The sequence below is a fragment of the Mus pahari genome, chromosome 1, assembly GCF_900095145.1.
Source record: "Mus pahari chromosome 1, PAHARI_EIJ_v1.1, whole genome shotgun sequence".
NCBI classification, from domain to species: Eukaryota; Metazoa; Chordata; class Mammalia; order Rodentia; family Muridae; genus Mus; species Mus pahari.
This window is the reverse complement of record NC_034590.1, coordinates 53,768,186-53,784,604: the sequence shown is the minus strand read 5'-3', so window position 1 is coordinate 53,784,604 and position 16,419 is coordinate 53,768,186. Positions and strand designations below refer to the sequence as shown.

At 48.0% G+C, this 16,419-nt stretch overlaps 1 protein-coding gene across 5 annotated transcripts in view; it reads right to left on the bottom strand.

The window, feature by feature from the left end:
* Sh3gl3 (SH3 domain containing GRB2 like 3, endophilin A3) overlaps positions 1–16,419 on the bottom strand; it is a 118,945-nt gene that overhangs the window by 26,752 nt on the left and 75,774 nt on the right. For 4 of the 5 annotated variants that reach the window (XM_021203469.2, XM_029539416.1, XM_029539406.1 and 1 more), the window contains 4 exons: positions 12,297–12,369; positions 9,388–9,531; positions 6,822–6,955; positions 4,476–4,634 (listed from right to left, as the gene is read on the bottom strand). In XM_021203469.2, coding sequence (XP_021059128.1) covers positions 4,476–4,634; positions 6,822–6,955; positions 9,388–9,531; positions 12,297–12,369 — 510 coding nt within the window. The remainder of the gene's footprint in view (positions 1–4,475; positions 4,635–6,821; positions 6,956–9,387; positions 9,532–12,296; positions 12,370–16,419) is intronic. The other variant, XM_021203475.2, reaches the window with a different exon arrangement.

The window sequence follows — 16,419 nt, the reverse complement described above, 5'->3', positions numbered from 1 at the left end:
ATGGTGGCTCACAACCATCCTTAACAAGATCTGACTCCCTCTTCTGGAGTGTCTGAAGACAGCTACAGTGTACTTACATATAATAAATAAATCTACAGCAGAACAAGAAGAGGAGGAGGAGGAGGAGGAGGAGGAAGACAGAGGGTTCCGTGTCACCCTCACTGTGAGGAAGCCAAGCTAGGAGCCACAAAACTACAGAATTCTCCTGCTCTCCAGAGCTGCAAAGGATGACAAAGCAGCTCTTTCCTTCAAGCCTCCAGTCCTGCCATCTCCCCCCATGGTCAGATGTCCAACCTCCAGACCAGAAGGCAATCAATTCGTATTCTTTAAGTCGCAGTGCTGCTTGTGGACATTTGTTACAGGAGCCACAGAAAATGAACAACACTGTTTTCTTCTCTTCTCAAACCAAGAGAACTCTAATGGTGGGCAGTACCGCACAGGGTCTCCATTTCCTGGGGATGGAAGCTGTTGCCTTGAGACTCATGGAAACAAACTGCCACCTTAGCTCTATGCTATGGTCCTTGGTCTTCTCTAGGCTGGGGGCTGGGGAGAAGACAAACAATACAGACTCAACACCCACCCATAACAGACACTGAATGCTGCATCAGAACCCAAGCCACCTATGTACACTTGTAATTTCATAACCTCTCTCCCACTGCAAACTGATGGATGCATTCCAGAATACGAAGCTGCTCGAGTATTTTGGCTCTGGGGATGAGGCTGAGTCTCGATGCCAGGGAATTAGAGTTACAAGGAGTTGTGGAAGCTTCAGGTACAACCATGTGAGATCTGAACTTAAGGAGGACATTTGAGCCAACTGGGCTTGCCCAAAGGAGCAGGGCCCAAAGCCTACAGCCTACAAAAAGGTCCTCCACCTCCACTCTCTGAAAGAGGACTACAGACATGGTGGCTGGGGAGAAACGGGCTGTAACACTCAATCCAGATGCCTGGGAGGCACCGTGTGACTGGCATTGACGTTGGCAAGCTAGCCTTTCACAGCCAAAGCACATGATCTCTGTGAGGTCACCTTCTATTTCAAATGTGGTAATTCAAGTGACTTCTCAGTCCCTTGCTTAAGATTTCTCAAAGGAGCTGGAATTTCTGGATGCTTTTTGACCAGTGAATGTGAGTTCAGATCTATGGACTCCATATTAAAAGAAAGAAAGGTATAAAGGAAAGAAAAAAGAAAAAGAAGAAGAAGAAAAGAAGAAGGAGGGAGGAGGAGGAGGAGGGAAGAAAGAAAAAAGAAAAAAGAGAAAGAAAGAGAGAAAAAGAAAAAGAAAGAGAAAAGGAGAAAAAGAAAAAGAAAGAGAAAAGGGGAAAGGAAACCTGTTTGTAGCAGTGTGCCTGTAATCCCAGTGCTGGAGAGCTGGAGACAAAGGAGTCCTGTGACTTGCTGGCAGCCAGTCTGGTCAAATCAGTAAACTCTAGGTTCAGTGAGAGACTCTATTTCAAAAGTAAGGGGGGTGATGGAGGACGACACCCAAAACCAACCTGTGGCCTCCACACATGCACGTGTATACACACGTACACACACACACACACACACACACACACACACACACACACGAGAGAGAGAAAGAGAGAGAGAGACAGAGACAGACAGACAGACAGACAGACAGACAGACAGACAGACAGACACGGGGAAACTTAAAGAAAATACTTCTCTGGCTGGGCGTGGTGGNGCATGCCTTTAATCCCAGCACTNGGGAGGCAGAGGCAGGCAGATTTCTGAGTTCGAGGCCAGCCTGNTCTACAAAGTGAGTTCCAGGACAGCCAGGGCTACACAGAGAAACCGTCTTGAACCCCCGCCTCCCAAAAAAAAAAGGGAAAAAAAAAAAAAAGAAAATACTTCTCTGGTCCAATGGAAAAAAACCCAGAAATCTGGAACCTAGTAATTCCATTGGTCGTGGATGAAGTGAAGCTTCTGGCTGAGGGATCTGTCAGCTGGTAACTGCTGCAACACCCTGGCCTCTTCAGGCTGAAATAGACACTTTTAAAATGTATTATGTCTGGTTTCTTCTAAGAGCAAAGGATGACATTTAATAATGCCACGTTGTAAGGACTCAGAGACGAGTCAAACCTGGGGGTGATGTGTTATCCTCAGGAAATGGCTAGGAAGCCTCAGAACCAACCCCCTGCCTGCAGCAGCCCATCTGACCAGGAACTGCGTGGCACATGGGCCCTTCTCCAAAAGGAGGTGCCCTCTGCGTGCCAGTCACCGTCCAGCACAGGAGGAGTAAGCCATGGGCCTGGCCCCCTAAGATTCACGGAAATGCAGAGAGCCCAACCGCTCCCTGTCTTAAACGGCTACCCAACGGGGTCACCTGACCTCAAGCAAGAAGTGAGGCCCTCGGGTCTGGCATCCAGCTCTTCCCAACACAGGCAGCAAAGACTGCAGTGAGGGGCTAAGGAGATCCTTCCCTATCCCCCCATCCGCAAACCAGCCTGCAAGATGGGTAGATCAAAGTGACACTGTTTAGGGATGGTGGAATGAACAACTCAAGTCACTCACACACACACACACACACACACACACACACACACACACACACACGAGTCATACGTGGACAGTCCCTAGGCTGAGATTTCACATATAGCTGGACATGCATGGGGTGCCAGACTGTGGGTCCAGTGAGGCTCACCTGCTGGCTTCTCAGTTACAAGAGAAAGCAGTGTGCATTGACTAGAGGAGTAAGCCCATTCTAAAACCTTCCACAAATAAATAGCCTGGTAGCCGGCAAGCCCAAGGAAGTGTTAGTTATATATCTGCATTTGGAGACCCGGGAAAGACTGAGTCTCTTCATTTCATTCAAAGCCCCTCTCAGGAAAAAGCTTCGGCAAACACTTTTTCTATTCATGTGCTGGTGAAACGGTTGCTGTACTGGACCTGGAGAGATGGCTCAACACTTGAGAGCACTGCTGCTCTCCCAGAGGACCCACAGGGTGCTCACAGCCACAGGCAGTGCTCTGACACGGTAAGCATCCATCCGCACAAAGTATCCATACACATAGCTGGTGTTTTAGGCTCTTGTTATAGCTTATCCAGGACAGTGGGAGAGGAGAGCTGGAGGCGGTGAGCCCTTCCCAGCCTTGGTGCGTGAGATTTCAGCCTCTGAATTCCTGGTGCCACAGAAGTATAAGCAGGAAGTCACCAAGGACAGAGCACAGCCTCTCAAATACTTCTCAGCGATGCTTACAAACCCCAATCCCACTCCCTCCTTGTGTGGATGAGCCTGGAGTCTATCCTTAACAGGACGCCTTACTCTGCCCTGTAACTGATTCATGTGGTCAGAAGCCCAGTGAGGGATGCTCACCCAGTGCCATCATCTTTTACAGTGTTCTGGTAGAGGAGCCCCGCTGGCTCTACATTGAGACCTGGCATCTATCAACTGAGGTTGTAGAGAGGAAGAAGTGAAATTTTGAGACTTTGGCCCTGGGCCATACCACCAACACAGTTGATCAAAAAGGTCGATAATTACACTTACTGAAGGCTCCAGATACCTGGCTCCTTTGTCAACTTCTCAATTAGACAAAGTCTGCTGTGGCTCAGCTCCCCAAATCTTCCCAACAATGATGAAACATCTCTTCTGTTTGGAGGAAGCCATGGCACTTCTGCTATCTGCTAGCATGCTCTCCCCAAAGCCTCACGTTAACAGCCTGTTCACCAGTTTCCAATTGGTGCAATGTCACATGTGAAGCAGTGTGAACACAATGTCAAGTGTGCAGCAGTGTGAACATAAAATGCCTTTGAGGATCGTATACTGAGGGTTTGATCCAGAGATAATGGCAAGATTCTGTAACTTCTAGAACTTTAAGAGATAAAGCCTAGTGTAGAGTAAGTAAGTCACTGGAGGGATATGGGGGAGAGTAAGGCTGGGGGGCGATGGATGAAAGCCAAGGTGAGAGTTTTATAAACCACCCACCCTCAGCAAGGACTATTAGCACTTCTTCTCCCCCATCCCACCAGATCACACCCACGGCGTGCTCTGCCAGCAGTGGGCAACGCTGGAGGCTTTTACACTTTACTGGTCAACAGGAGAGAGAATGTCAGGCCACAAGGACATGGGAAAGACCAGGGAGACTCCTTCCCAGTCTGACTGCTGCCACCCCCCAGAGAGAAGAAAGATGATCTGCTAAATAACAGACCAGTGAGTCTCCTCAGCTATAAACCTGACAATGGGGAAGGGGGAGACAGAGCTTCACCCCGAGAGTGCTGTTCAAGCTCGGCAAACCTACAGCTCCAAACCACAAGTACCGTGGCCTTTAACACCATGGCTGCTCTCCTGGGCCAGCTTCTGCTACAAGGCCACCCCAGAGACAAGCAGCCCTGCCAAGGATTAAGGCTTCAGTCAGGGATTGCTGACTGTCTCTCACCATATGTAAGGCAGGGACATTCTAGAAACTTCCATTGCAGTTAAGGTTTTAGAGCTTCTCATGTGCATTAAAGTCTTCTGTTTGGTTTAGATACTTACATCATTTTCTAAAAAATTAAACATGCTTCTTTCGGCCAACTCCTTTGACTCTTCAAACTTCTCTACTGCTTGTCTGATTTCTTCCTCGGGGATTTTACCTACCCGCCGCTTTTTATAATCATAATCCAGGCGGCGGCCTTCCAGCTTTCTCAGGTGGTGCTGAAAAGAGAAAGGAAGTCCTCACTCAATAAATGTCGAGGCTCACGCCTGCCATGATGAGGCTCACGAGGACAAGGACATACGAGGTGTGACTCAGGCTGCTGTGTGACTCACACAGTGATGAGACTCATACTGCAGTGTGATTCAAACCCTGGTGTGAGTCAGGCAGTGATGAGACTCATACCACAGTATGTGCTCAGGTGCACACACTCTCTTTCTTATATCTATGTTCCTTGTTCTGGGCCTAATCCTGCCCGCTGCCGTTTGAGAGCTGCGTGCATACAGAGGTGCTTTGGTCTGAGCCGCATCCATCCTCTCTCCTTTACCTTCCCCCTCCTCCCACCACCAGCATCCATTTCCCTTCCCAACTTCACATGCTCTTTCTTTTAAATCCATGGAGGCTACTAGTCAGTTGTGCAAGGACACAGAGCCACCTGCTGGAGAACTCCTCAAGAAAACTGACCCCTCTGTCCCCTAGAGGCCATCATCAACAGTCCTCAGCTAGGGGGTGGAACAAGGATGCGAGTCTTGGCCCTACCCACTCTTCAGGTAGGAACCAGTTACATCCTCTGCTCTGCACCCTCTGCCTCTTGCTAGAGGCCACCCATACTGCCGAGCACTCAGAACATTTACAGAAGGACACATGATGGGCGAGGGGTGGGCAGCAGGTGAGATGAGAGTCTGTGTGGAGAATAAGGAAGGATGCAGCGTCCTCACTCAGATAACCCTTCCTAACTCTCTCCACAGGACTCCCTTCCCCAGTTCTGTTAACATACATGATGTCTAACCACTCTAACTACAAAAAATAAGAATATTTCCATTGCTAATTCCTCCAAAAACAATGATGATGATGACGATGACTATGACAATGATGGAGCATGTCAAGGGATTCCGTGCCAGGTTTAAATACCACAGGGAGAGATCAACACAAGCAGGAAGACTGAACATGTGGGAAGGAAGATGGGTCTTGGTAGGGTGAGAGGGATGGACCTGGGCCCAGTGTGGAGTGGGCATGCTTTTCCTGGGATGGAAGGAAGGAGTGACAGGTGAGGGAATTCGGAGTTGTCCAAATAAGGAGGGGGGCCAAAACAGCAGCTTTCACTTCTCATCCAGCCTTCCTGGGTCCTTCTCTCATGCCTTCTGCTTTTAGAATAACTCTGAATGCAGGTGAAGGCAACTGGGGCTCTCCGGGACGCCCAGTCTTCTCTCCCTCCATAGCTACCTGGTCTTCACCCTGTGTCCTGGGCTCCTAGACATCCTAACCCTGGCCCTTCCACAAGATGTGCTGCCTATTTACCCAGCCCAGTCATCCTGGACAGCTCCTCGCTGGCCTTTCCTCATCCAGCTATGCTGAGGACGGTGCCCCTCCTCGGGCGTTCCTGCTCGGCTCTCCAGCATTTGTAACTGCTGTCTGTTTCCCTGCCCCATGTCTATAAGCTTCATCGGTTTGTTACAGGGACACACTACATAGCCCAAGTTCTCCTTAACTCATGATCTCAGTAGCTACACTGTTAAAACTGTCTGGGTCTGGAAAGATGGCGACAAGCCCAAGGTTCAAATGAGTTTGCAGCTGAAGGGAGATGTCAATCAAGTTTGAAGGCAGTGAGGTATTCTCTACACCACCACAAGAGGGCGCCTGGACCTTCAGCCAGAAGTCTGGCAGCCTGGATTGCTTGGAGCTGGTTTGCACATCTGCAAAAGCAGCTGAGCCGAACGAGACCTGGAAGTTCCCACAGACACTCTGGACAACAATTTCTTGCAGGTTTCCAGATTAAAACTGCCAGTTTCTAGACAGTGATTTTCTCGAGAAAGAATGAAATAGAATGACCACAAGCACACGACCGATACAGTGTGATATTAGTAATCAAAACTACACCCCAAAGTATGACGTCATTGTGTTATATGAGAAGTGGCTGCAGAAATATGGTATTCAGCCTGGCTTACAGATGACTCAGTGAGACGAAGAACAGGACAGTGACAGCAGAGCCTGCCCCTCCACGCCCTGTCTGTCTGCCAGGAGAAACGGATCCCGGTACTCCCTCAGGAACCCATATAATATAGTAACCGAGCGCAGTTCTCAACCTTCAAGTAAGACTGTGTGGTTGCTGAGCTCGTCCAGAAACCTTGGTTTTAAGTCGTGGCATCGTTATGAGCGGCAGCGGGCACAGGGCGGCCAGGAGGACTCACCCCAATCTCTTTTAAATCTTTGTCTTGTAGTAGCTGCAGTGGGTCAATAAAAGTTTGCTTCACGTTAATATCCAGAGAGTCTTTCACCTCAGCCATGAGTTTCAGGGCCTCACCAACATCTACCAACGAGTTGCCTTGAACAGAAGAACACAATGATTCCTTCAGAATGACAGTCTAGGTTAGGGGTGACACGGATTGTGGTTCAGTGAGACTTTACTCTGGGGCCTCTGCTTCCTGACTCAAAACAAATGGGAAAAGAAGGAAATCTACCTGTTTCCTGCATGTGTGCCTGTAGTAGCCTGCCCTCTCCCCTGGCCTTAATAGTGAGTTGGAGGGTCAAAGCACTTCCCACTTTGGCCATTAGATGGAGACAAAGTTCTTCTGTGGAAAAATCAGGTCTGGAAACTGGCACCAAGGGCTCCTTACAAGATCAGGGATAAAACATCTTTGTAACAATGAAGGGATTCATTCGCGGGGATCTGTGTTAACCAATTCAGATTACAATGGAAATACGGCCTCCCTTGGCCTGCTGTGGGAGTGGTAGGAAGATTGCACAAGGTCCTAAAGTTCTGGAACCTCCCTGAGGTCTTGGGTATCAGGATTGCCCTGTGGACAGGTGGGATGGTAAGGGATGCTGCCAGGATGTGGACATCTTTAATGACGTATACTCTAGTATCTTGACTGTAACTTGCAAGGCCTTTGCCACCCAGTGTCTGGTTGCCATGCACAGTGAGGTTGTGTGGCCTCTGGAAGACACACCTGGGGACATTGCATGAGATTCAACTATTATTTTATTTGAGATCTTCCAAATTGATTTTGTAAAAAGATGGGGACAAGATGCACTATTCCTCACCCGGCCCGAGGCTGACTTCTGAGTCTGTCAATGGCACGGGCAGTTCACTCACATCTGAAACAAGGAAAGTCACGGCGGCCTCACCTCATTCTTAAAGGAAGTAAATTCTCAGCTGTGTCCTTGCCAAGTAGAAGTGGAAACCATCTCTGGAAGCTAGGGTTGGCCAGGATGCCAGTCCAACCCTCGGAATGTCACTTCTCCTAGGAGGAGAGGTTTTCTAAACGGAGCTGGCTAGAATTTGATTCCGAGTTGTTCCTACATGGAGGAAGGACGTCTTTTCCTGGCATGGGGACCACTTCCTTCCCAGTTGTCTGACCCTGGCACTCCTTGTTGCCAGCATCCAGGTATCCCAATATCAGCCCATTGAGTTGTGGCAGAAACACTGGAAATATGCCCTGGGGGAACTGTGGAGATGTCCCGTCCGTAAAGCACTTGCCGTGCACAGGTGAGGACCCAAGTTTGACCGCTCCAACCCATGTAATATATAAAGAGCCAGGCTTGGTGGGGCAGAGCTGTAATCCCAGCGCTGGGGAAACGGGGTAAATAAAACTTCTGAGGCTGGCTGGTCAGCTACGTCACGCTAGCAGAACCAACAGCTCCAAGGTCAGTCAGAGACCAGGCCCCAAAATAGAAGGTGGAAAGAGATCGGTGAACACCTCTAGACTCTACACATGCACAGCCACCCTTATACACACATACACACGCACATACACAATTAAATGAAAAATGAAAAGGTCCTCTCCTGTCTGCAGGCTGTTCAGAGCTTGGGAATGTGAAGGCAAGCAAAGAAGCGTGTGTGCAGTGTTCAAGGTCAGACTGGTCTACACAGGGAGCTGCAGGCCAGCCAAGGGTGTGATGAGACCCTGTCTCTAAACAAAAAGCCAGCCTGTCTAGATGGAGGGGTGGAGAAAATGTGGTGCACACACAATGGAATTTTATTCAGCTGTAAAGGAAAATGAAATTTGCAGAAAATTGGCAGTGCTGGAAAATATTATATTTGGGGAAATCAGATTCAGAAAGACAAATGTGCAAACCCTAAATTTTCTTGATGTGTGTGTGTGTGTTTTATGTGTATGTGTGTGTGTGTTTTATGTGTATGTGTGTGTGTGTGTGTTATGTGTATGTGTGTGTGTGTGTGTGTGTGTGTTTTATGTGTATGTGTATGTAGAAAGAAACAGGGATGGGTTTAGGTAATAAAACTGTAAGAGGACAAAGAGATCTCCAAAGGGGAGGTTGAAGACAGTAACTGCAGGAAAGCAGCCAGATGGGAGAGGACCAGGAGAGGGGTGGGGGTGAGGAAGCCTGCAGAAGGGAGGGTCCCAAAGACTTACACACATCGTGCTGCAGTCTGTGGGGAAAAAGAGCTCATGGAAGTGAACAGCGAGAGGAGAGCTAGGAGAAGTGTACACACGCATACCTGCGCATACACTGTGTCGTCATCTTTAGAGACACGTGGGAATGAACGAGAGATGCTAAGTGTATATCAGGGTTTTTTTTTTTTTTTTTTTTGACTGAGCCTGCCCATGCAGATGGCACAATTACTGATGTTAAAGTTTTTCTTTATTTACCTATGTTTCCTGAAACCCCTGCAATGAATATTACTACTCTGGGAATACGTAAAACTATGAAATTGCAGAGGCATGGGCTTTGTGTACCACCAACGGCCCACCCAGGAGATGTCCCCACTCTGCCAGCCGGGACAGGGATACCCACCAAAAGCAGAGTCTTCTCCGAGCTCCTTGCCATACTTCAGCATGCAGTCCCCCAGCAAGCCTTCTGTCTGTGGGTAGCCGGTGGCCTTCACCTGCCCTCGGAGCTTCGACACAGTGTTCAGCATTCCTAGCTTAGCTCTGTATGCTTAAAAACATTGTCATTTGTAATTCCTTAAAGTTACAACATGTCGTGACAATCACATTGCCTTTAACAAACACTGCCCAAACTGCGGTCCTCATAGAAGCAGCGCCACAGCTGATCCAGTCATGTGACTTTCCATAGGCTTTGCAGGGGGTTGGGGGGGTGAGGGGTGCTAAGCCCATTGGCACAGCCAAGACGACCATGAACATTACAGACCATGTTGTCTCCAAATCACAGGAAGCTATATTTAGCAAGCACTGAAGGCAAGACACTCCTAATGCCTGGCATTTCCAACACCTTGGAGCTCAATGCTGACACCTGTGCAGCCATTTTTGCTGGGGACAAATGTGAGGATTGGAGCTACAGCCAGTTCCTCATCAAAACCCTCACCCCGCTCCCAAGAATGGACTCAAATGGAGGATTTGCAAGGCTATAAAAGAGGTCTGGGGAATGCAGGCAGGAGGCAGGCACCACCACAGTGAATAGCCTATGTTGCTTGCCCACAGCCAGCAACTTTCCCTGGGGAGGTAGTAGGCAGCTGTGGCTTCGCATCTCTAACTCAAGCACTGAGTGTTCATTAGTTCTGGCTTGGTGTTTTAAATGAGAACAGCGCCCCCACAGGCTCAGAAGTATGACTACTTGGTCCCAAAGGCCTTATTGGAGGAGATTTATCACTGGAGATGGACTCTGAGGTTTCCAAAGCTATTCCCAGTGTGCTCTCTGCCTCCTTCCTGCTTTGAGTTTCTGACCTCACGTGGTGGCTGTGCCTGCCCCGTGACCTTGCTCTGTCAACATGGATGCTAACCCTCTCGGACCTTAAGTAGGCCCAGTTGAAGATTTTCTTTCATGAGGTGCCCTTGCTCTCAGTGTTTGTCTGGGCCACATGCTGTGCTGACACTTGAGAGGCCCCAGAAAACACCTGCCCCTCCTGTGCCCTACTGTGCCGCTGCAGAGTAGCAGAATGGTGTGACCCTGATAAACGCAGGGTGGCACCAGGAAAGGGAGATAATGCAAGAAGATTTCAAGAAGCCCCTAAAAAGCTCAGGAATGTCCGTCAGTCAAGTACATCAGGAATTCCTTCTGGGTTCATCAGTGGCCATGGAGTGGGCTGGCTTGAAAAACAGCATATATGGGCAATGGAGACTATGAACTGAACTCCAACCTAAGGCTCTGAGGCACTGCCGTGGTATCTGGGACATTCATATTTAATGTACTCTAGACACGTCCTCCTCCCACTTAACCACACGCAGGTAACTCAGGCAGCTTGTAAAACGTGCAGACTGACTCAGTTACTCTGGGGAAGCTTGGGGGTCTCTCGGATGATCCTGCTGTGCTGCGAGTTACACTCTGAAGAGCGATGCTGGTGTCAGCCTTTTGAGCCTTGCCCATCTCAGCATTAAAGCCCTTATCTTCCAGGTCTCCCTGTCACTGTCAGGTGGGTGTGCTTCTCGTGGGGCTAAGGACCCAGGATGAGGCCAGAGGCTTCCTCGCCTTCATGATAACCAGCCGTCTCTTCTCTGCCCAGTGGACACTGCCCTGATGGCCAGCGGATCCCTATTCCGTTCAGTATCAGCTCTTGGATGGTGGAGTCTGCCTGACTGTGCATTCAAGCATCCAGAAAACCTCTCATGTAGAGGTGTCACTTACTGGTTTGTACAGGCTGATAATGTCACTCCAGTCATGATGAGGCTGGGCAAAGCACACGTCACTGTGAAATTTACTCATGTGACTCTGAATCGCTTTATACTCCCTGTTCTTCACTGATGGTCTGACTGAATGCATGCTCTTACATGCTCATGGCTGTGTCTCTCTGATTCCTACGGCTAAGGGACTCACAGTAACTCCCACAGCAAATCCTATAGGAAAAGTGCAAGGCTTGGGCACCTTCTGCCGGTTCTCATCATCCTGTGACAAGTGGTGTCTAGGACCCAGGGATGAAGGCCAGGAGCAGAAGCTGGTGCTCATTTCCAATGAGGCTCCGACAGGTTATGCTATCAGGGCTCAACCTCAGCATCAGGGTCACAGGTTAACACACAGATCTTTCAGAACAGGATAGAGAACTTTCTTGATAATTAAGAATTGGCCGGGCAGTGGTGGTGCATGCCTTTAATCCCAGCACTTGGGAGGCAGAGGCAGGCGGATTTCTGAGTTCAAGGCCAGCCTGGTCTACAAAGTGAGTTCCAGGACAGCCAGGGCTACACAGAGAAACCCTGTCTCAAAAAAACAACAAAACAGGGCTGGTGAGATGGCTCAGAGGGTAAGAGCACCCGACTGCTCTTCCAAAGGTGCAGAGTTCAGATCCCAGCAACCACATGGTGGCTCACAACCATCCATAACAAGATCTGACTCCCTCTTCTGGAGTGTCTGAAGACAGCTACAGTGTACTTACATATAATAAATAAATAAATCTTAAAAAAAAACAAAACAACAAAACAAACAACAAAACAACCAAACAAACAAACAAACAAAAAAGAATTGATAACTAAGAAAACTTTCTTTAAATGTGCAGTGAGTTTCTGAAGAATACTGGAATGCCAGAGCTGTCCATCTGGGAATGTCTATACTGAGACCAACACTGCAGCCTAACCATGTGACTCGCCACAGCCACACTGCGTCACTGGAGGCTCTGCATCTAACAACTGAATTCCATTGTTTGTACACAGGGACAGTGCTTAAATTGTCTCAGCCTCATGCAAAGGAGCTTGGGCCCAGAGAATCCACAAACACAAGTGTGCAACAGAATGTTTCAAGACGTGTTCTGACATTACCTGGATTGGGTTGGAGATATTCTGTGGCTTTTGAAAGAATCTCTGCAACAGCTTTACTGGTGATATCAATTTTCTTAAATAAAAAAGATAGAACAGAAATGTTAGTGAATTTAAAACTTGCTTAAGTCACAAAACCAACAACAGTATTTCCCATTAAATTAAGTTCTAATGCTACTATGGTGATTGTTTTTTAATTTCTTCTCATTTTATGTGAATTGATGCTTTGCCTGCATGTATGTCTGTGTGAGGACATCAGATCCATTAGAACTGGACTTACAGACAGTTGTAAACTGCCATGTGGGTGCTAGGAATTGAACCCAGGTCCTCTGGAAGAGCAACAAGTGCTCTAAACTGCGGGGCCATCTCTCCAGCCCCGCTGTGAGGATTTAAACACTGCCGGACCACCTCTCCAGCCCCGCTGTGGGGATTTGAACACAGATGTTTTCAACTCTTAGGAAGAGGTGACCTTTTCTCTGTTGATGACTCTGAGACAACACTCAGTGACATTAGACAACACTAATTTCCTTTTCTTCATAATGTTAAAAATGACTGTAAATGAGAAAATTAGAAATATTCTATACATTACAACTCTACTCGGTGAATAGAGACACTTGGAGAGCCTTAGTCACATCTACAGAGTGAACTTGAATGGCCGTGCCTAGAGAAGGTATCACGATATAATGAGTCATGCTAGAAACTACCCTGGCACTAATAAGACAACCACCACCCTGAGTACTGTAACTTAACACAGCCACCGTGCCCTGCTGGATGTTAGCAGAGTTTTTCTGCCATGCTTTGACTGATTTTGCCCTGCCATTCCTGCATTTCAGGAATTAACAGAATATCCAGGAACACCACAATACAGAGTTCATTCATTTTATTCTATACCATCAATAACCAGGAAGGAAGGAAGGAAGGAAGGAAGGAAGGAAGGAAGGAAGGAAGGAAGGAAGGAAGGAAAAGGAGAGGCCAATCACAAGAGAAATACAAAATCATGTCCTAAAAAGGAATAAATCTTATGAGAACACAGACTTTTAGAAATCCAATTCCCTATGTAGAAAAATTAATTTTAGAGAGACAGAAACCTCATAAATTAGCCTATAAAATCTCATCAGAATTATTATTTGGTTAAAACATGGCAAGTTGATGTGGAGGGCTTGAATAGGAATGGCCCCCATAGGCTCAAGAGATTTGAATTGCTGCTCATTAGGGAGTGACTCCACTTGACAGGGGTTAGGAGGTGTGGCCTTGTTGGGGAAGTGTGTCACTGGAGGAGGGCTTTGGGGTTTTAAATGCTCAAACCAGGCCCAGTGTCTCCGTCTCTTCCTGTGGCCTGTGGATCCTAATGCAGAACCCTTAGCATCGCCCCAGCACCCATGTGACCATCTTCCTGCAATAATGATGAACAAAGCCTCTGGACTGTAAGCCAGCACCAATTAAATGTTTTCCAAGAGTTGCCATGGTGTCTCTTCACTGCATAAGAAACCCTAACCAAGACAGAAGTTGGTGCCAGGGGCTGGGATATTGCTTTAGAAGCCTGACATGCTCTTGTTTGAAGGAATGTGGACTCTGAAACTTTGGATTAGAAAAGCAGATTAACACTTAAATCAGGGCTTCAGTAGGAACATGAAAGGCAGTGATGCTGAAGGTGATCTGAACTGTGGGGCCTGGCTCAAGGACTTTCATAGGGAAAGGATTTTAGTATGTGGCTTAGAGATCATTATTGTGATATTTTGGCAATAAATGTGGTTGCTTTGGCCCTCATCCAAAAAGTCTTTCTGAAGATAAACTGAACAGTTTTTGGATTAATGGCACTGGCAGAGAAGATTTCAAAACAGCCTAGTATAGACTGTGCTGTGTAGTTATTAATGGTCAGTCATATGCAGATCTACAAAGAAGAGCAAGTCAGTAAGCAGCACCCCTCCATGGCCTCTGCATCGGCTCTGCCTCCAGGGTCCTGCCCTGTTTGGGTTCCTGTCCTGACTTCCTTCTATGATGAACAGTGATGTGGAGGCATAAGAAGCCTTCCCTTTCCAATTTGCTTTGTGATCATGATGTCTCACTGCAGCACTGGTAACGCTAACTTAGACTGCTCATGATAAAGTGAGGTTCATAATTCACACTGTATTAGGGTTAAAATATGGACCAAAAACTAAAAGTGTAATAACTTATAAAACAGAATGTCTCAATATGCTGAAGTGGGAAGAAGCATCTAAGCTTGACCTGAGATCCCACGGTTAAACTGTGACACACAAAAATGTCATACTACACAGTGACAGATACAGTGCATGGAGTTTACAAAAAGTGACAAATGGGGGAGGGGAAATTACAGAAGGTCAGCATCCACAGAGCTTAAGAATTCTCACCATACATAATTTTTTTAAAAAATAAAATAAAATAATCTGGTGAGATACATTGTGAAAGGAACTCATGGGGAGGAGAAACAAAGGGAAGTCTATGCATAGCACTGAACATATTAGCAAAGATAGGTGGTCAAAGGAAACCTAAACTAACTCATGAAGTGTAAACACAAAGAAACAAAACCAAATGGCCCTCCTGGAATGGCTGGGATGTGTGCACATGCAGGTGTGTCTGTACTAACTGTTATGCAAATATCTTTGGCAAAACTCAAAAGAAAAAAAAAAAAAAAACCAGAGGCAGGCAGAGAGGTATAAGCATGTTTGGGAAGGCTGTGTGTTGCGAAGTGTGTTTTCCAGTTGATTAAATATAGGATGTGCAACTAACTCTCCCAGGCCAAGCCCACACAGGGGCTGAGAGGCAGAACAGGGTTCTGAGGATATCATGGGTGAGATGGCTCAGTAGTTAAGAACACTGGCTGCTCTTCCAGAGCACCTGGGTTCCATTCCCAGGACCCACAACCCACATGACATCTTCCAACCATCTAGAACTCCAGTTCCAGGAGATATGGTACTTTCTTCTGACTTTCATAAGTACTGGGCACACACATAGTACACAAATATGTATGTGGGGGGGGGTTAAAAATGGGGTCCCATGTCCGGCTCACCACAGGTCTAGGGACACTCATGGAGGCTGACAGGGGAAGTTTGACCCCATGCGGCTGCAGCCACCACCGGGTGAATGTCAGGCTGTGAGAAGCCCAGGACCCTGCTCCAGAGGTGGAGAAAACGCAGTCTGAGGTTCCAGCGGACCTGCCAGAGCTGGCTCAGGGTCCCCAGGCCTGCATGGAGGCTGAAGATGACAGGTTCTCAAGCTCTCAGACATCCCAAATACCACTGTATGCTGCAGAAGAGCTGAGAACAGAGTGGGGGCCCACGGGTGAGCTCTGGCCCAGGGCTAAAGGGAAAAGGGCAGGGCGAAAAGCTCTGGCTGGGTCCCACAGGAAGGAGAGTCCTTGTCTTGCTCAGGCAGCACTTGGCTCAGCTAGCTGCCTTGGCTGAGAGGAGAGAGAGGCCTCCTGCATGCTCCTTAGAGGGAGACCTGCTCCATCGCACTGTGGATCCCGATGAGAAAAGGCAGTCCATGGTGTTAAGGTGTTTATTGTAGAAAGACAGAGAGAGGGAGAAGAGTAGAGAAGAAGAGGCCAGCCATGGCCACGTGAGGAGACAGGGAAGGGAATGAGGAGCGAGGGGGAGAAAGGGGGGAGAGAGAAGCAAGTAGGAAGCAGCAGTAAGAGAGGGAAGAGGGGGCAAACAGCCCCTTTTATAGTGGGCCAGGACTACCTGGATGTTGCCAGGTAACTGTGGGGGGTGGAGTCCAGACAGAATACCAGGGACTTGGGGCCTGAATGGCCACACACCTCTCTGTGGGGGGCTGTGGGGGGCTGTGGGAGGCTGTAGCTGTGACAGGAGCCAGGGGCCCAGGAGAGGTGGCTGAACACCTGCCCTTCCACATTGGCAGAAGTCACCTACAGGGTCACTGGGGTTCAAAGCCTGTGTTTGACTGGGAACCAGGCTGCCTGTGCACAGCTCACTGCCCCACGTGTGTGTGTGTGTGTGTGTGTGTGTGTGTGTGTGTGTGTGTGCGCATATATATATATATATATATGAATGATACATGTATATATATTTATATGCAGGCAAATAATACAACACACACAATATAAAATGACCTGTGGCTATGGTTACAGCCCCTTTCTTTCTTT